The sequence below is a fragment of the Triturus cristatus genome, chromosome 5_1, assembly GCF_964204655.1.
Source record: "Triturus cristatus chromosome 5_1, aTriCri1.1, whole genome shotgun sequence".
Classification (NCBI taxonomy): Eukaryota; Metazoa; Chordata; class Amphibia; order Caudata; family Salamandridae; genus Triturus; species Triturus cristatus.
The window spans coordinates 68,824,129-68,836,266 of NC_140587.1; the positions used below are offsets into that span (position 1 = coordinate 68,824,129).

Here is a 12,138-nt window from a genome sequence, read left to right on the forward strand (position 1 = left end):
GTCCCTATGGAAAATTGGATGGGGAAAACGCGTTTTGGGACCCCCCTTTTTTCTCAGCCCCCGCTTGACGAATCCCCCCGAGACTTTCAGGGTAGGAGCGGAGCGGAGCGCCCCACCTATTTTGAAAATTTCGCGAGGATTCGTCAACCGGCGCCAAAGTTATTCCAAATAGAATGTTGCGGATTTCCTATGGTAACACGATCCTAACTATAACTATCTACTGGCGACCGCCAGTAGATAACATATATATATATATATATATATATATATATAGATAGATGGATAGATGGATAGATAGATAGATAGATAGATAAAATACATAAATGGGCATTATTGTATAATTTCCAGTAATTTCATGCCATATGAGTGAGTAACACAAAATTACTGAAATTCCTCAGATGCCTCTGGAGTAATTGAAATTTGACCCAGGCCTACTCCAATCAAAGTGAATGGAGCATGCACTGTGGGCCCAAACAGATGTTCACAGTAAGCAAATCAGATATACAGTAGCCTTCTGAGGGTCTCTGGCAAAGATTCCATTGTAAGAAATTGGATTACTGTTTGATGGGGTTACCACCTTACTCCAGCAGCATCCACCATCCTTCTTAGGGTGAATCCACATCCAAACCACGGATTAACCTATGCCTAACCCTCTGGTAGCTTGGCACAAAAGCAGTCAGGCTTAACTTAGAGGCAATGTGTAAGGTATTTATGCAGCACATCAAACAGTAGGAAACAACGCAAAAAATCCCACAACAAATTAGAAAAATAGAGTAAATCTGAATAAATAATTTAAGACCAAACATCAAAATTCCAATCCGTGGAAATCAGCGGTATGCAATTTTAAAGATTTAGGTAAAAATAGTGCTAACGTTGCAACAGTGATTATCTTCTCGCACCTGCCAGCGACACACGTTCGTGGCAATAGCGATGGAGCACAGGCCGGCTACAAAGTATCTTAAATCCTGATTGTTAAGCAATGCAGATTCTCACTTGGAGGATGCATCATGCAGCAAAGTCAATGCAAGGTACTTGCATGGAGACTCGTCGTGCAGGGGTGGTTCTGGAGAGCAACAATGGGTTTTCCCTGTGTGGAGAAGCATTGTGCTGCAGCAGTTCCAGGGAGCTGAAATAGGCAATGCAAGGTACTTGCGTTGAGATGCATCACATAGCCGCACTTACGATGGGCTGTGATGGGCTGGCAGATAACCTTCAGGCCCACTTCCAAGGGTCCAGGACTGGGGTGGGATCACTTGGGAGAGCAGGACTCAAAGCTGGTAGAATTGAAGTGCTGGGTGTAAGGTTGTTGGAGCCATAAGGCTCTAATCAGGAGACTAGACGACTAACCCTTGAAGTCAGTCTGGTGGCCTTGGGTTCAAGATGCAGGTTCAGTCCTTCTTACTCAGGCAGGAAGACAGCAGGGCAGCAATCCATCAGTTCAGCAGTCCAGCAATCCAGCAGAGTGGCAGTCCTTTGAGCAGTACAACAGTCCTTTTTAGACTCCTCCACAGGTTCAGAGGAGTTGTGTCTGAGGGTCCAATATTTATACCTGGTGCCCACTTTGAAGTAAGATAAGCTTCTAGGGGCAGATTTATAAGCCCCGTGCGCCACTTTTGCGCCGCCGTTGCGTCACTTTTGTGAAGCAGCGGCGGCGCAAAGCCAGCGCCATGCTGCGGGCTATTTACAACGTGACGCATCTAGGGAGATGCGTCACGTTGTAAAGCTTGCACCACATGTGGGCGTACCTGTGCAGGGGGGGACGTTCCGGCGCAGGAACGCCTCCGAAAAGTGGCTGAGTGAAATCTACAAGAGTTGCATCAAAACCCTGCGTCTGCTTGAAGCAGGCGTAAGGATTGACGCAGCATTGTGACGATAGGGCACCCCCGAGTCTTGCTGGAGCTGCGTCGCGCTTGTGACGCAACTCCAGCAATGCGCCGCCTTACACCTTCAGATGCGTCACGCATTTGTTTATCCTTGCGCCACGATGCGCTGCATTGTAAATGCGGCGCATCTGTGGTGGTGCAAGGTTAAACTTGCGTGACGCATATTTCCTGGCGCATCCATGCTGATTTGCAGGGATGCGCCAGGAAACATAGATCTGCCCCCTAGAGTCTTACACCTGCTTGAGGGCTCAGGCATCCTCCTCTTCCCTATACTGGCCCCAGCTTATTTGGGGACACAAAGGACTAGTGACAAACCCTTTGTGAGTGTGTTGAGGCAGGGCCTTTGTGATATTCACGTATGGTAACTGACAGCTCCTCCCCCTTCGTCAAGTCTCAGTGGTCCATGCTGCAAACACCTAGCCTCCCTTTGTCTCACAGTCTAGGAACAATACACAAAGACCAATTGGCAATTATACCTAGTCATGTGACCCAGGATACAGGCCACAGTCATCAGATGGTTGGGACAAGAAACTACAAACTTTCTAAAAGTGGCATTTACAGAATTGTGACTTAAATCTGAATCTACCTTTTGAGTGGGCTTTAGATTACAATTCTACCTGTTCCCAATTGAAAGTTATCACTTATTAAATGTAATAAGGCAACCCAATATTATCCTATGGGAAAGGTAGTCCTTGCAGTAGAGAAACAAATGTGAGAGATTTTTGCAACCAGGACATGTACAAATGTAAAGGTATATGTCCTCCTTTTTAAATACACTGCACCCTGTCCTGCCCTATGGGCTGTTTAGAGACTACCGTATGAGTGTTATATAGGTAAAAAAGAAGGTTTAGGGCTGGCAAAAAATGTAATTTGCCAGGTTGAAATGGCAGTTAAAAACTGCACACACAGGCTGCAATGGCAGGTCTGAGACATATTTGAAAGGCTACTTAAGTGGGTGACACAATTAGTGCTGCAGTCTCACTGGCAGCATTTAATTTACATGCTGTGGGTAGAAGTAGCACCACTTTCCTAGGGACATACAAGTAAACGAAATGTGTTGATTTGATGTTAGCCAATTTTAGCATGTTTAAGGGAGAGAGTATAAAGCCCTTTAGCACTAATTCGCATTGGTAAAGTGCACAGAGTCCTAAGGCCAACAAGAATGAATTCAGTAACAATATGAGAGGTGAAGACTAACGGTTTGGGGGACAGCCACCATAAGGTCTAACATCCATCATGCTTTTAATTGTTCCTTTAGGTCTGGTTCTTTGTCTCCACTCTATTGGTTTGTGGTAGGGGTGGATGGAACTCGTGGAGTTTAACTCTGAGGAAGTTCCATAAAAAGTCTACGAGATTCTGTGGAGTTCCACGAGCAGCGGAATTCAGCACGTTGCGCAGCTCGGGATGATTTTTGTGCCAGGAGTTTGTCCCAATGTAAAATCAGCGCCAATGGCACCACGGTGCATGACAGAGAGCACTGCTTCTTTCTGCTGCTCGAGTGGCTTTCCACTAAAGTGGCAGCTTTCTCATTACAAATGGTAGTGACCTGCTGTGATCGACTGGGCTGAGAAATCTCACTGGGTAGCAATCTAGCACTTTATCTTCTCACTTGTGCTTGCCAACCTAATGTTGGTGAGCCGCATGTGAGAAAAAACTCCACCATGCGGCGGTTGGCAGATGTTCACGTTCCAAGCAGACCGGGCAAAACTCAGGGAACTCTGCCGGTGGAACAGAGTTTATTGCACACCCCTAGTTTGTGAATGGTAAGCAGTGGGAAGTAGTTTTTCACACCAGTGTGCTTGCACATCTTTTTCATGCAAGAGGCGATCAAATTGGTTACTCAGACACAAATCACAGCCTTTTGAATTCCAGTGCTAGAAAAGGTCCCCAGCAGTGCTGTAGGTGCCACTTTTGCAGTTGTGTTCCACAGAGGTACCGCCTCTGGATCCCTGCTGTACTGCTCCACCGGAATCAAGATACTATTGTTGACTGATGCTGAGTGCATTGAGCCTCAGCAAACACAAAAACCTGTTGCCTCAAATGGATCGACAATGTCTATTGAAACAGAACACTTAAAAAAGGGCATTTGGCACTAATGGGGCTTTAGTCATACATCCTAACTTCTCCCACAAATACCAAGTTGAACAGGTTCTACAGAAGCTCAATGCATCCCTGGCTAATAGAACTGGGAATCTAGACTATCCTGGCTCGTTCTATCCCCAGGTGTCCTGCTAAGGACACTTTATGGGCCAGTGGCTACTGGAAGTTCATGTGCACTAGAGGAGCCGCCAGCCCCTTGCTAGCACCTGACTGTGATTCACATGCTACCAATAATCCTCCAAGCCAATAAAATACCTTCCAACTACACCTGTGCTAGCCTCATTCAAGTGCAGGGTACTCAAGTTGTGCCTCACAGAATTCCCCTTTGGTAGGTTCCACAGCAGTAACAACCCCTGCCTCTGTGGCAGAGAACCAGACTCCAACACTTTGTCTGCTCAGTTATCTCATCTTCCTCTCCTTCTAGAGCAGGGGTAGTGGATGCCATAGCCAGTACTTTCTCAGAGTGCGCTCCAGTCCTTTTACTACCCTGTACTGCTCAAGGAAAATCTGGAATGGTCCCAGGCTCTTTCTGAAACTGACGTCCAGTTAGTGCTCTGGTCAACACAGCTGATGTGGTCCATAGGAAATGCTGGTCTGGATACTAAACCAGTTGCAATCATATAATGCCTGAAGAGACATCCAGCATCTTGATTCTCTCTCGAGCCTACACCAGCCATGGACAACTTGCCGATTCCTATGTCAATTTGGGCAATCAGATACGCCATATCCTCTTTACTGTCTACTGAATCTGTACCAGAGAGAATCTCCTTTGGTTTGAAATACTTCCCATAAAGTTTAGTTCTATTGTCCTAAGTTGTAGGGGTAGGTGGTTGTTTGCCTCTGATGTCCCAGGATCCATAATACTATGGCACTGCAAACCATGTCTAGTACAACCCCTTCTCTACTTGACTCACAGTCGTAGAAAAGGTGAGCAGTCACCAGCTTCTCAGGGAGAGTGGGAGGGGATTGCAAAAACTAAGAACTCAATAATCACTCTGCAGTGTAATTACTGATTGTCCAAACCAGTGCCTTACTTAGATAAGGCAAATACTTAAATACACCCTCTTAAAACAGAATACCACACACATAATAGTAGCAGGTTTATAAGAGATATTGCCCTACACTTGCCCTTTCCCAGGAGTCTTTCCTCTTTGGAATCCAGGCAGGAACCCTTAAGGGTAAAGATCTTTGTGTGGCATGATACAAGGCTCAGGAGCAGATAATTCAGTTTAATAATGGTTGCGCACAGTTCAGCACAGTCTCTTGAAACAGCCTCACTAGAGTGCAGGTCTCCATGTCCCTTTTGGTGGGTGCATAGAAGTGCCAACACAAATCACTGATCTCTCCTGCTTCAGGGACAACACGTTCCAGTTGGTGGAGTGTCCCTTGATAAGAGTAGGGTGAAGCAGATCGTGCAGAAGAAACCATTGCCTGGAGTACTTCAATAAATGCAGGCACTGGGGGTCGGTGGTAGCCCATAGCAGTCGCTGGACCCCCTTGTGGGTCACTCAACGATTCATAGTAGATGGGCCGTCACACAGATAGTGGTCATAGCAGACTGATGGCAGCCTCTGAAATTTAGTGGTGGCCACAGGTACAGCTCTTGGTGTGGGTGGTAACATCTAATACCAGCAAGCTACTTAGGAGTTGGTGGTGACATCCTCCACAGGCTCATTTCTTGGTTTTGTGGTGACATCCACCATATGCACAGCTCTTAGTTTTCATAGCAGGATTCACCACCGGCACAGCTCTTGGTTTCAGATATGAGGTCATCCAGGATTTTTCTTCTTAAGGGATGTATAGATTTGAGTATCACCTGCATAGAATTAGCTTGCAACTTTTGCAATCTCAGTACAGACCACATATTGGGCATAAGTGGATTTTAAATCAGGCACCAGTAGAATTTTATGGATGGAAGCCAAGGATTTTGATGAAAAAGAACCCAACTTTACCTGTTAAGTTTGTTATGCTATGGTCCGAGTTCCCCAAAACGATGGATAATTGCTCGGGAAAGGAGCCTGAGTAAAGGTGTTGAAAGCAGCTGAGAAATACAATTTACAAAGGACAGAAGATGTTCCTTTATCGGTGAATCACAGTCTTCCCAGACATCAAAGAGGGCAGATTCTGTCCCATATCTGAATCCAGACTGAACAGATGACAAGATGACATTTTGGTCAAAAAAACAAAACCATCGTAATTAGGAATTTATGACCCAATTTGCGGCTCTTGTACCCTTGAGTTTATGCTGGAAAGATTAATAGATTATTAGAGTTTTTAATCACTAGGATAAACAGATAAGGATACTGTCTGAGGAGCCATCGTGTCTAGCAATTCTGTTCTCTCCCAAATTCTACTTTAGAATGGTATTTTCCTTCACAGCAAGGTTTGTGATATGCATATTAACATTGACATATTCATTACAAAATTGTATCAGGGAAAGACTGACATGATAATAGAATCACAGACACTGTGAAAATGACAGAATGCACACTGCCATGGGAGTGATCTACAACTGAACAAAGATGCCCTGGGACAGCATTGGGTCTGCCCAAACCCCTAAGTGCTGCACCATTTCAGAGTAGTTGGTTGGTATGTAAGGATGATCCAGACGTAAAGTGTATTTGTGATTAAGGACCCATCAAGGTGAATGAGTGCGCTTTACAAATGGTTGTTATTATGTCATTATTATGAGTGCAGCTGTTGCTTTCTGTAAATATGAACTGGCCATGTGAACCAGATATTAAATGTTTCCCTGGATATTAAGCTCTTTACGGCAGTGGACCATGGACAACTATATTTGAATGCCCAGGGGATATCCCTCATGTATATGCAAACCCTACAACCCAGATCATGGGCCATTTTTCTCATACTAATGTTGAGAAATGTTATACAAAGTCTATATCACAGGCTCTCTGGGAGAAAGGAGCTTCAGACTTTCTACAACCAACAGTATGTGCCAAGGTTGCACTTGGTTTCTTGGCAAACTTTGAGAATGAAAAAGGTAAAGATTGGCCTTGCATACAGGCAGGCTGCAGAGAGGAAGATATGAATGATGAGCAGGAATGAGTGTCTGCTATTTGGGAAGCTCTTATCTTTGGTCTGATGTGTTGCTAATGCAGTGGAGTACCGCTTCGAGGATGGGTCACACAGCAAAGGCGATGTAAGGTCCTTACCTTAATATGCGTCGCACATGTTGCATAAGCAGTCTTGCTGCTCTTTTAGTTATAATAAATGGCACTAAAGGTCATGGTAATACTATTTGCTTGCAGTCTTCTCTGCACTGACGTGTGTTTGGCATTGGTGCTTCTTCTATTTATCATGTCCCTCTTCTGTCACTTTAAAACAACAACAATCATTCTGTTCATGATGAAAGCCAGGATATACATCAATGTCAGCTTACATTTGTAGTCCTCCACTTTCACACAGTAGGAGTCCAGGTCAGAGGAGCAGTTGATGGAGGTCTGACAGGCAGCAACATGGAGGGCATTGCTGCATGAGTAGCAGCTCAGCGAATGGGCTGAAAAGGGAGTAAGAGCATGTTAGAGGCATCACCAGGTGTGGTCAGACCTTACCCTCGTTCCCCTTCCTTCTTCCCCTTTGCTTACTCCTCATGTTCCCACCTAATAGATTTCAAGCATGTACTATGACTAGGAATCTACTTGGAGTTGGCAGTGTACAAAGTGCACATTTTCACTGGCATAGAATATCATTCAGTACACACCGGAGCCATCCCTAAGTGTTGAGGTATCTCGCGTGTCTGAGTCCTACTTCTTTTCAATCTCTTCTTGGCAGAATTGGCAATCTCCCTAGATGACATCACTGCACATCCCCTTAAAAATAGGTATAAAGCATCTGGGGTGGCTGTTCTACGCAGACGAGGCACTTCTTATAAGCCAGGCACAAATAGGCCTCCGGCGCTAGCGAAACACCCTCCAAACATACACTGACAAGCACCAACCGGTGGTGAACTCACAAAAGACATAAACAATGATCATAGGGATGAAAATCAAAAAGGAGGACGAATGGTTCTTAAATGGAAGCAGAATCTCCAAAGACAACACCTATATGGGTTTAGGTGTGCTACTAGGTAGCCGCCGCTCTTTCCTGCCACAAAAGAAATATATCAGGAATACGGCTGGAGCTCCTCAAAACCCCTCTGGAAAATTGTCAAACTGCCTCCGGCCTTCATTGACGCCAATCACAGAAGCAATCGAGGTAACATTGATCCCGATCATCTCATATGGACTGAGTGTCCGCCCTTCATTGACGCCAATCACAGAAGCAATCGAGGTAACATTGATCCTGACCATCTCATATGGAGGGCCTGTCCGGCCTTCATTGACCCCAATCACAGAAGCAATCGAGGTAAGATTGATCCCGACCATCTCGTATGGACTGCCTGTCCGCCCTTCATTGACGCCAATCACAGAAGCAATCGAGGTAACATCGATCCTGACCATCTCATATGGAGCGCCTGTCCGCCCTTCATTGGAGCCAATTACAGAAGCAATCGAGGTAACCTCGATCCTGACCATCTCATATGGAGTGCCTGTCCGACCTTCATTGACGCCAATCACAGAAGCAATCGAGGTAACATCGATCCTGACCATCTCATATGGAGCGCCTGTCCGCCCTTCATTGGAGCCAATTACAGAAGCAATCGAGGTAACATCGATCCTGACCATCTCATATGGAGTGCCTGTCCGACCTTCATTGACGCCAATCACAGAAGCAATTGAGGTAACATTGATCCCGACCATCTCATATGGACTGCCTGTCCGCCCTTCATTGACGCCAATCACAGAAGCAATCAAGGTAACATTGATCCCGACCATCTGATATGGGTCTGAAGCCCTGTGTGTAGGGATGCCCTGCTTCTTCATAGCCTGGTTTTAAGTACAGACAGGAAGACCTTCAGACTGCCTCATAGTGCATACTCAGCCCAAATATGGCTGGAATATAGGAATCATTAGAGAAAATCTACTGCATCAGGGCTCATATGCAACACCATGCCACTAACTCTGCAGCCCAAAGCCTGACACCCCTAAAATTCTCTGTGCGCACTTTTCGGGTTTCCTCCAGTTTGTCATCCATGTCCCATCCCCTGAGCTCAAGTTACACACCAATACTATCCTCAGGTCTCCCATTCTATACTAGCGCTCCTACTATTCAGAGAAGACCAGGGAAATGAGGCAGTTGCATAACTAACAAATGGATCGCTCAGTCATTTGATAAAAGAAAGGGCTGGGCGAAATTGCCTAAATTTGTATTTACGCAAAAGAGGGAGAATCAACCTCTTCCTTTGTAGATCATAAAATCTGAAAATGAACAATCTATGTAAATCTGTCTAAGCTGACCTTCCATCACAAGGTCAGGCTGGCAAATCATTTAGAGCCATATGTATCAAAAAATATTTTTTTGATTCTCAAATTGCGATTGTTTGCGAATTGCAATTAGAGAATTGCAAACTACAATGTATGTAGGATTTGCAAAAACAAAATTGTGAATCCTACATATTCCTTATTTGCAAATCGCAAATAAAGATTTACAATTAAGGAATACCTACCCATTCATTCCTATGGGCTAGGAGGCCCATAGGAATGAATGCGAAGACATTCTCAATTTGTGATTACCAATTAGAGAATCGCAAATTGAGACTGTAATTTCAAGGTTGCAAGGGTGCCAAAAGGACACCCTGTTGCACCCCTGAAATATGCGTGTGTGCACATTTTGCGCACATACATGCCCTAAGGGCATGTATGTGCGACATATGGCACTTTAAAAAAAATCAAAAAAATGCTTTTTGAAGAAAATCGCAATTTACCACCATTTGAAGTTGGTGATAATTTGCAATTCCTTGAGGCCAAATAGCATATTTCTGGTGCTTCCAGAATTGCATAGGAATCACAATTTGCAATTCCGTAATTGCATTAGCAAAATAGAGAATCGCAAATTTTGCAAATCACTATTTTGCGATGGACTTTTGGAATGATAAATCCCAAAAGGCTTTTTCCAATTCGCAAACGGGCCGATTGAGAGAATCTGCCAGTTTGCAAACGGTAAAAAGGCTTGATACATATGGCCCTTAATGAGTACATATTGTTTGGAAAGCCCATCATTAGGGTAAGGAAATTCATACAAAACCTCAATAAAATGAAATGGTGTTGGGGGTTTGTCACAAACGCTAAATACGATTCGTCGACTTGTGTGTTGGGGGGACATGAGGTACATCTTTACTGAGGATTTTAGTCCACTTGATTCCTCTCTCGCTAAAAAAGATTTCTTTAATTTTCGTCTTGGACATATTCGTACACCTAGGTGGATTTACATATAAAACGTCCAAACCCAAAGCTCCCAGTGCACACTTCACATATTGCAGCCATGCAACAGGGGCGGCCTTAGGCATGTGCAAGCAGTGCACCTGCACAGGGCCACCAAACCCCAGGGGCCACCACGAGGAATCGGATACAATACATATTCGTGGCGGCCCCTGGCAGGGATTTGGCGCATGAATGACTGAGGCGTGCTAAATCCAATGTGATGCACGCTGAATGGTTGTTCTTATACTCTTTTCCTTTCTAACCCAGTCTCGTCTTTGTGTGGGGTCGGCCTTGTTTCAGGCTCTTCTGGTAGGTCTTGTGCTGGTTTAGAACTTTTTTTCCAGGAGAATCGAGCTTGTTTTAATAGTCCAGATCTGGCACCTCCGGAGGCTCGCATGCGCGTGCATGCGCAGTGCCCGCGAGTCCTGCAGCGAAGGGGTTACAGAAGCACCACGCATCACTGGCGGCAGGAGGGGTGGCAGCACCCGTGCCCGGCGTGCAGCGAGCAGCACCGAGACCGGCCGAGGCCATGCACCAGCGCGCCTAGAGACCCTGGGCAAGAAAGGCCGCCTTGCAGAGGATAGCATGCCAGTGTGCAACCTTTGGTGCCAGCTGCGAGGTGAGCAGCTCGAGGGTCAGAGCATGGGGAGGGGGAGTGAGGAGGTCAGCGTGTGCCACTGCAGAGTGAACCCGGGGGAAGGTGAGCCATTGGACAAGGGTGTGGGGAGCCCTGGGGAGGAGGGCAGATCAGGCGTAGGAATGTATCCCAGCCCGTGGGGGTGAGGAGCCGGGGGCGTGGGGAAGGTTGGGTGAGGATGTTATTGTAGATGGTGTGTGCTTTGGGTCTGGGTGGAGGTAAGCCATGTGAGGTGGCGAGCTGGAGGTATTCTGGTGGTCATGGGAAGGGAGGGCATGATGAATCGTGAGAGAGAGCTTCTCTCTCACGATTCATCTCTGAGAGGGCGCGGGTCGGAGAGGTGGTCACCGTGCGCCAGGGATAGGGAGTGGTACAGATCGGCGCTTTATATTGAGGGAAGAGTGAGTCAGGAGTGCAGGGGCGGTGTTTACATGTGGCTGAGGGGAGGAATGGTGACTTTTGGAGGTGTAACGTGGGAGGCATGGTTGTATTGGGGGAAGAGGAGAGCAGGGTACGAGGTATTAGACGTAATGTTAAGGATTCATTACAATGATTACAATTACTTATCAGCAATCATGAAAACAGAGTATGAAGCTGATACTTGTGATCTAATGAGTGGATCTGCCTGCACAAATCTTTTAAAATATCGAGTGTTCGAATGTACTTGGCATTTGGTTATGTCTGTTTATATGGTGTTGAGGCAGACATGAAATGCAAGCACCTATGGATGGACGCCTGGAATAAGATGGCAGTGCCTACCCATGTTAACTCAATCTAATGCCCTTTTGCAGAGACCTTGGTAGGAGACTGGCTTCTTGATCTTTTCTTTAATTACATTCCAGTGCTTGTCATATGACTAGCAGAGAAAACTAGTTTAACTAGTCCTCAGTTTGCAATTGGTGAAGCAGCCTTCTCTGTCCATACTAGGGGCATAGTTACCATTGGTTCAGCAAGTACAGTGGTACTGAGACCCAAAACCCTCAGGGGCCCATTGAACCCTGATAATTGCTATATTTTACTTCCTGAGCAGCAGCCAAAGGGGCCATTTTCCTTGCTTATGCCACGGCCCATGGGGTCGTTGGTACGCTGTGCTAGTGATTCGTACGTCTGCTTGAAAGTTGTCTCCTGACTGGATGTACCTTGCACATTAATTTTGCTTCAGTGAACCTCTAGTGCCTTTTCATAGCCTTAGGACTCA

General features: G+C 45.8%; 1 protein-coding gene across 2 annotated transcripts in view; it reads right to left on the bottom strand.

The window, feature by feature from the left end:
- LOC146830200 (uncharacterized) overlaps window positions 1-12,138 on the bottom strand; it is a 241,268-nt gene that overhangs the window by 183,755 nt on the left and 45,375 nt on the right. For both annotated transcript variants that reach the window (XM_085604030.1, XM_085604029.1), the window contains exon 2: window positions 7,384-7,500. In XM_085604030.1, the coding sequence (XP_085460156.1) occupies window positions 7,384-7,500 (117 nt within the window). The remainder of the gene's footprint in view (window positions 1-7,383; window positions 7,501-12,138) is intronic.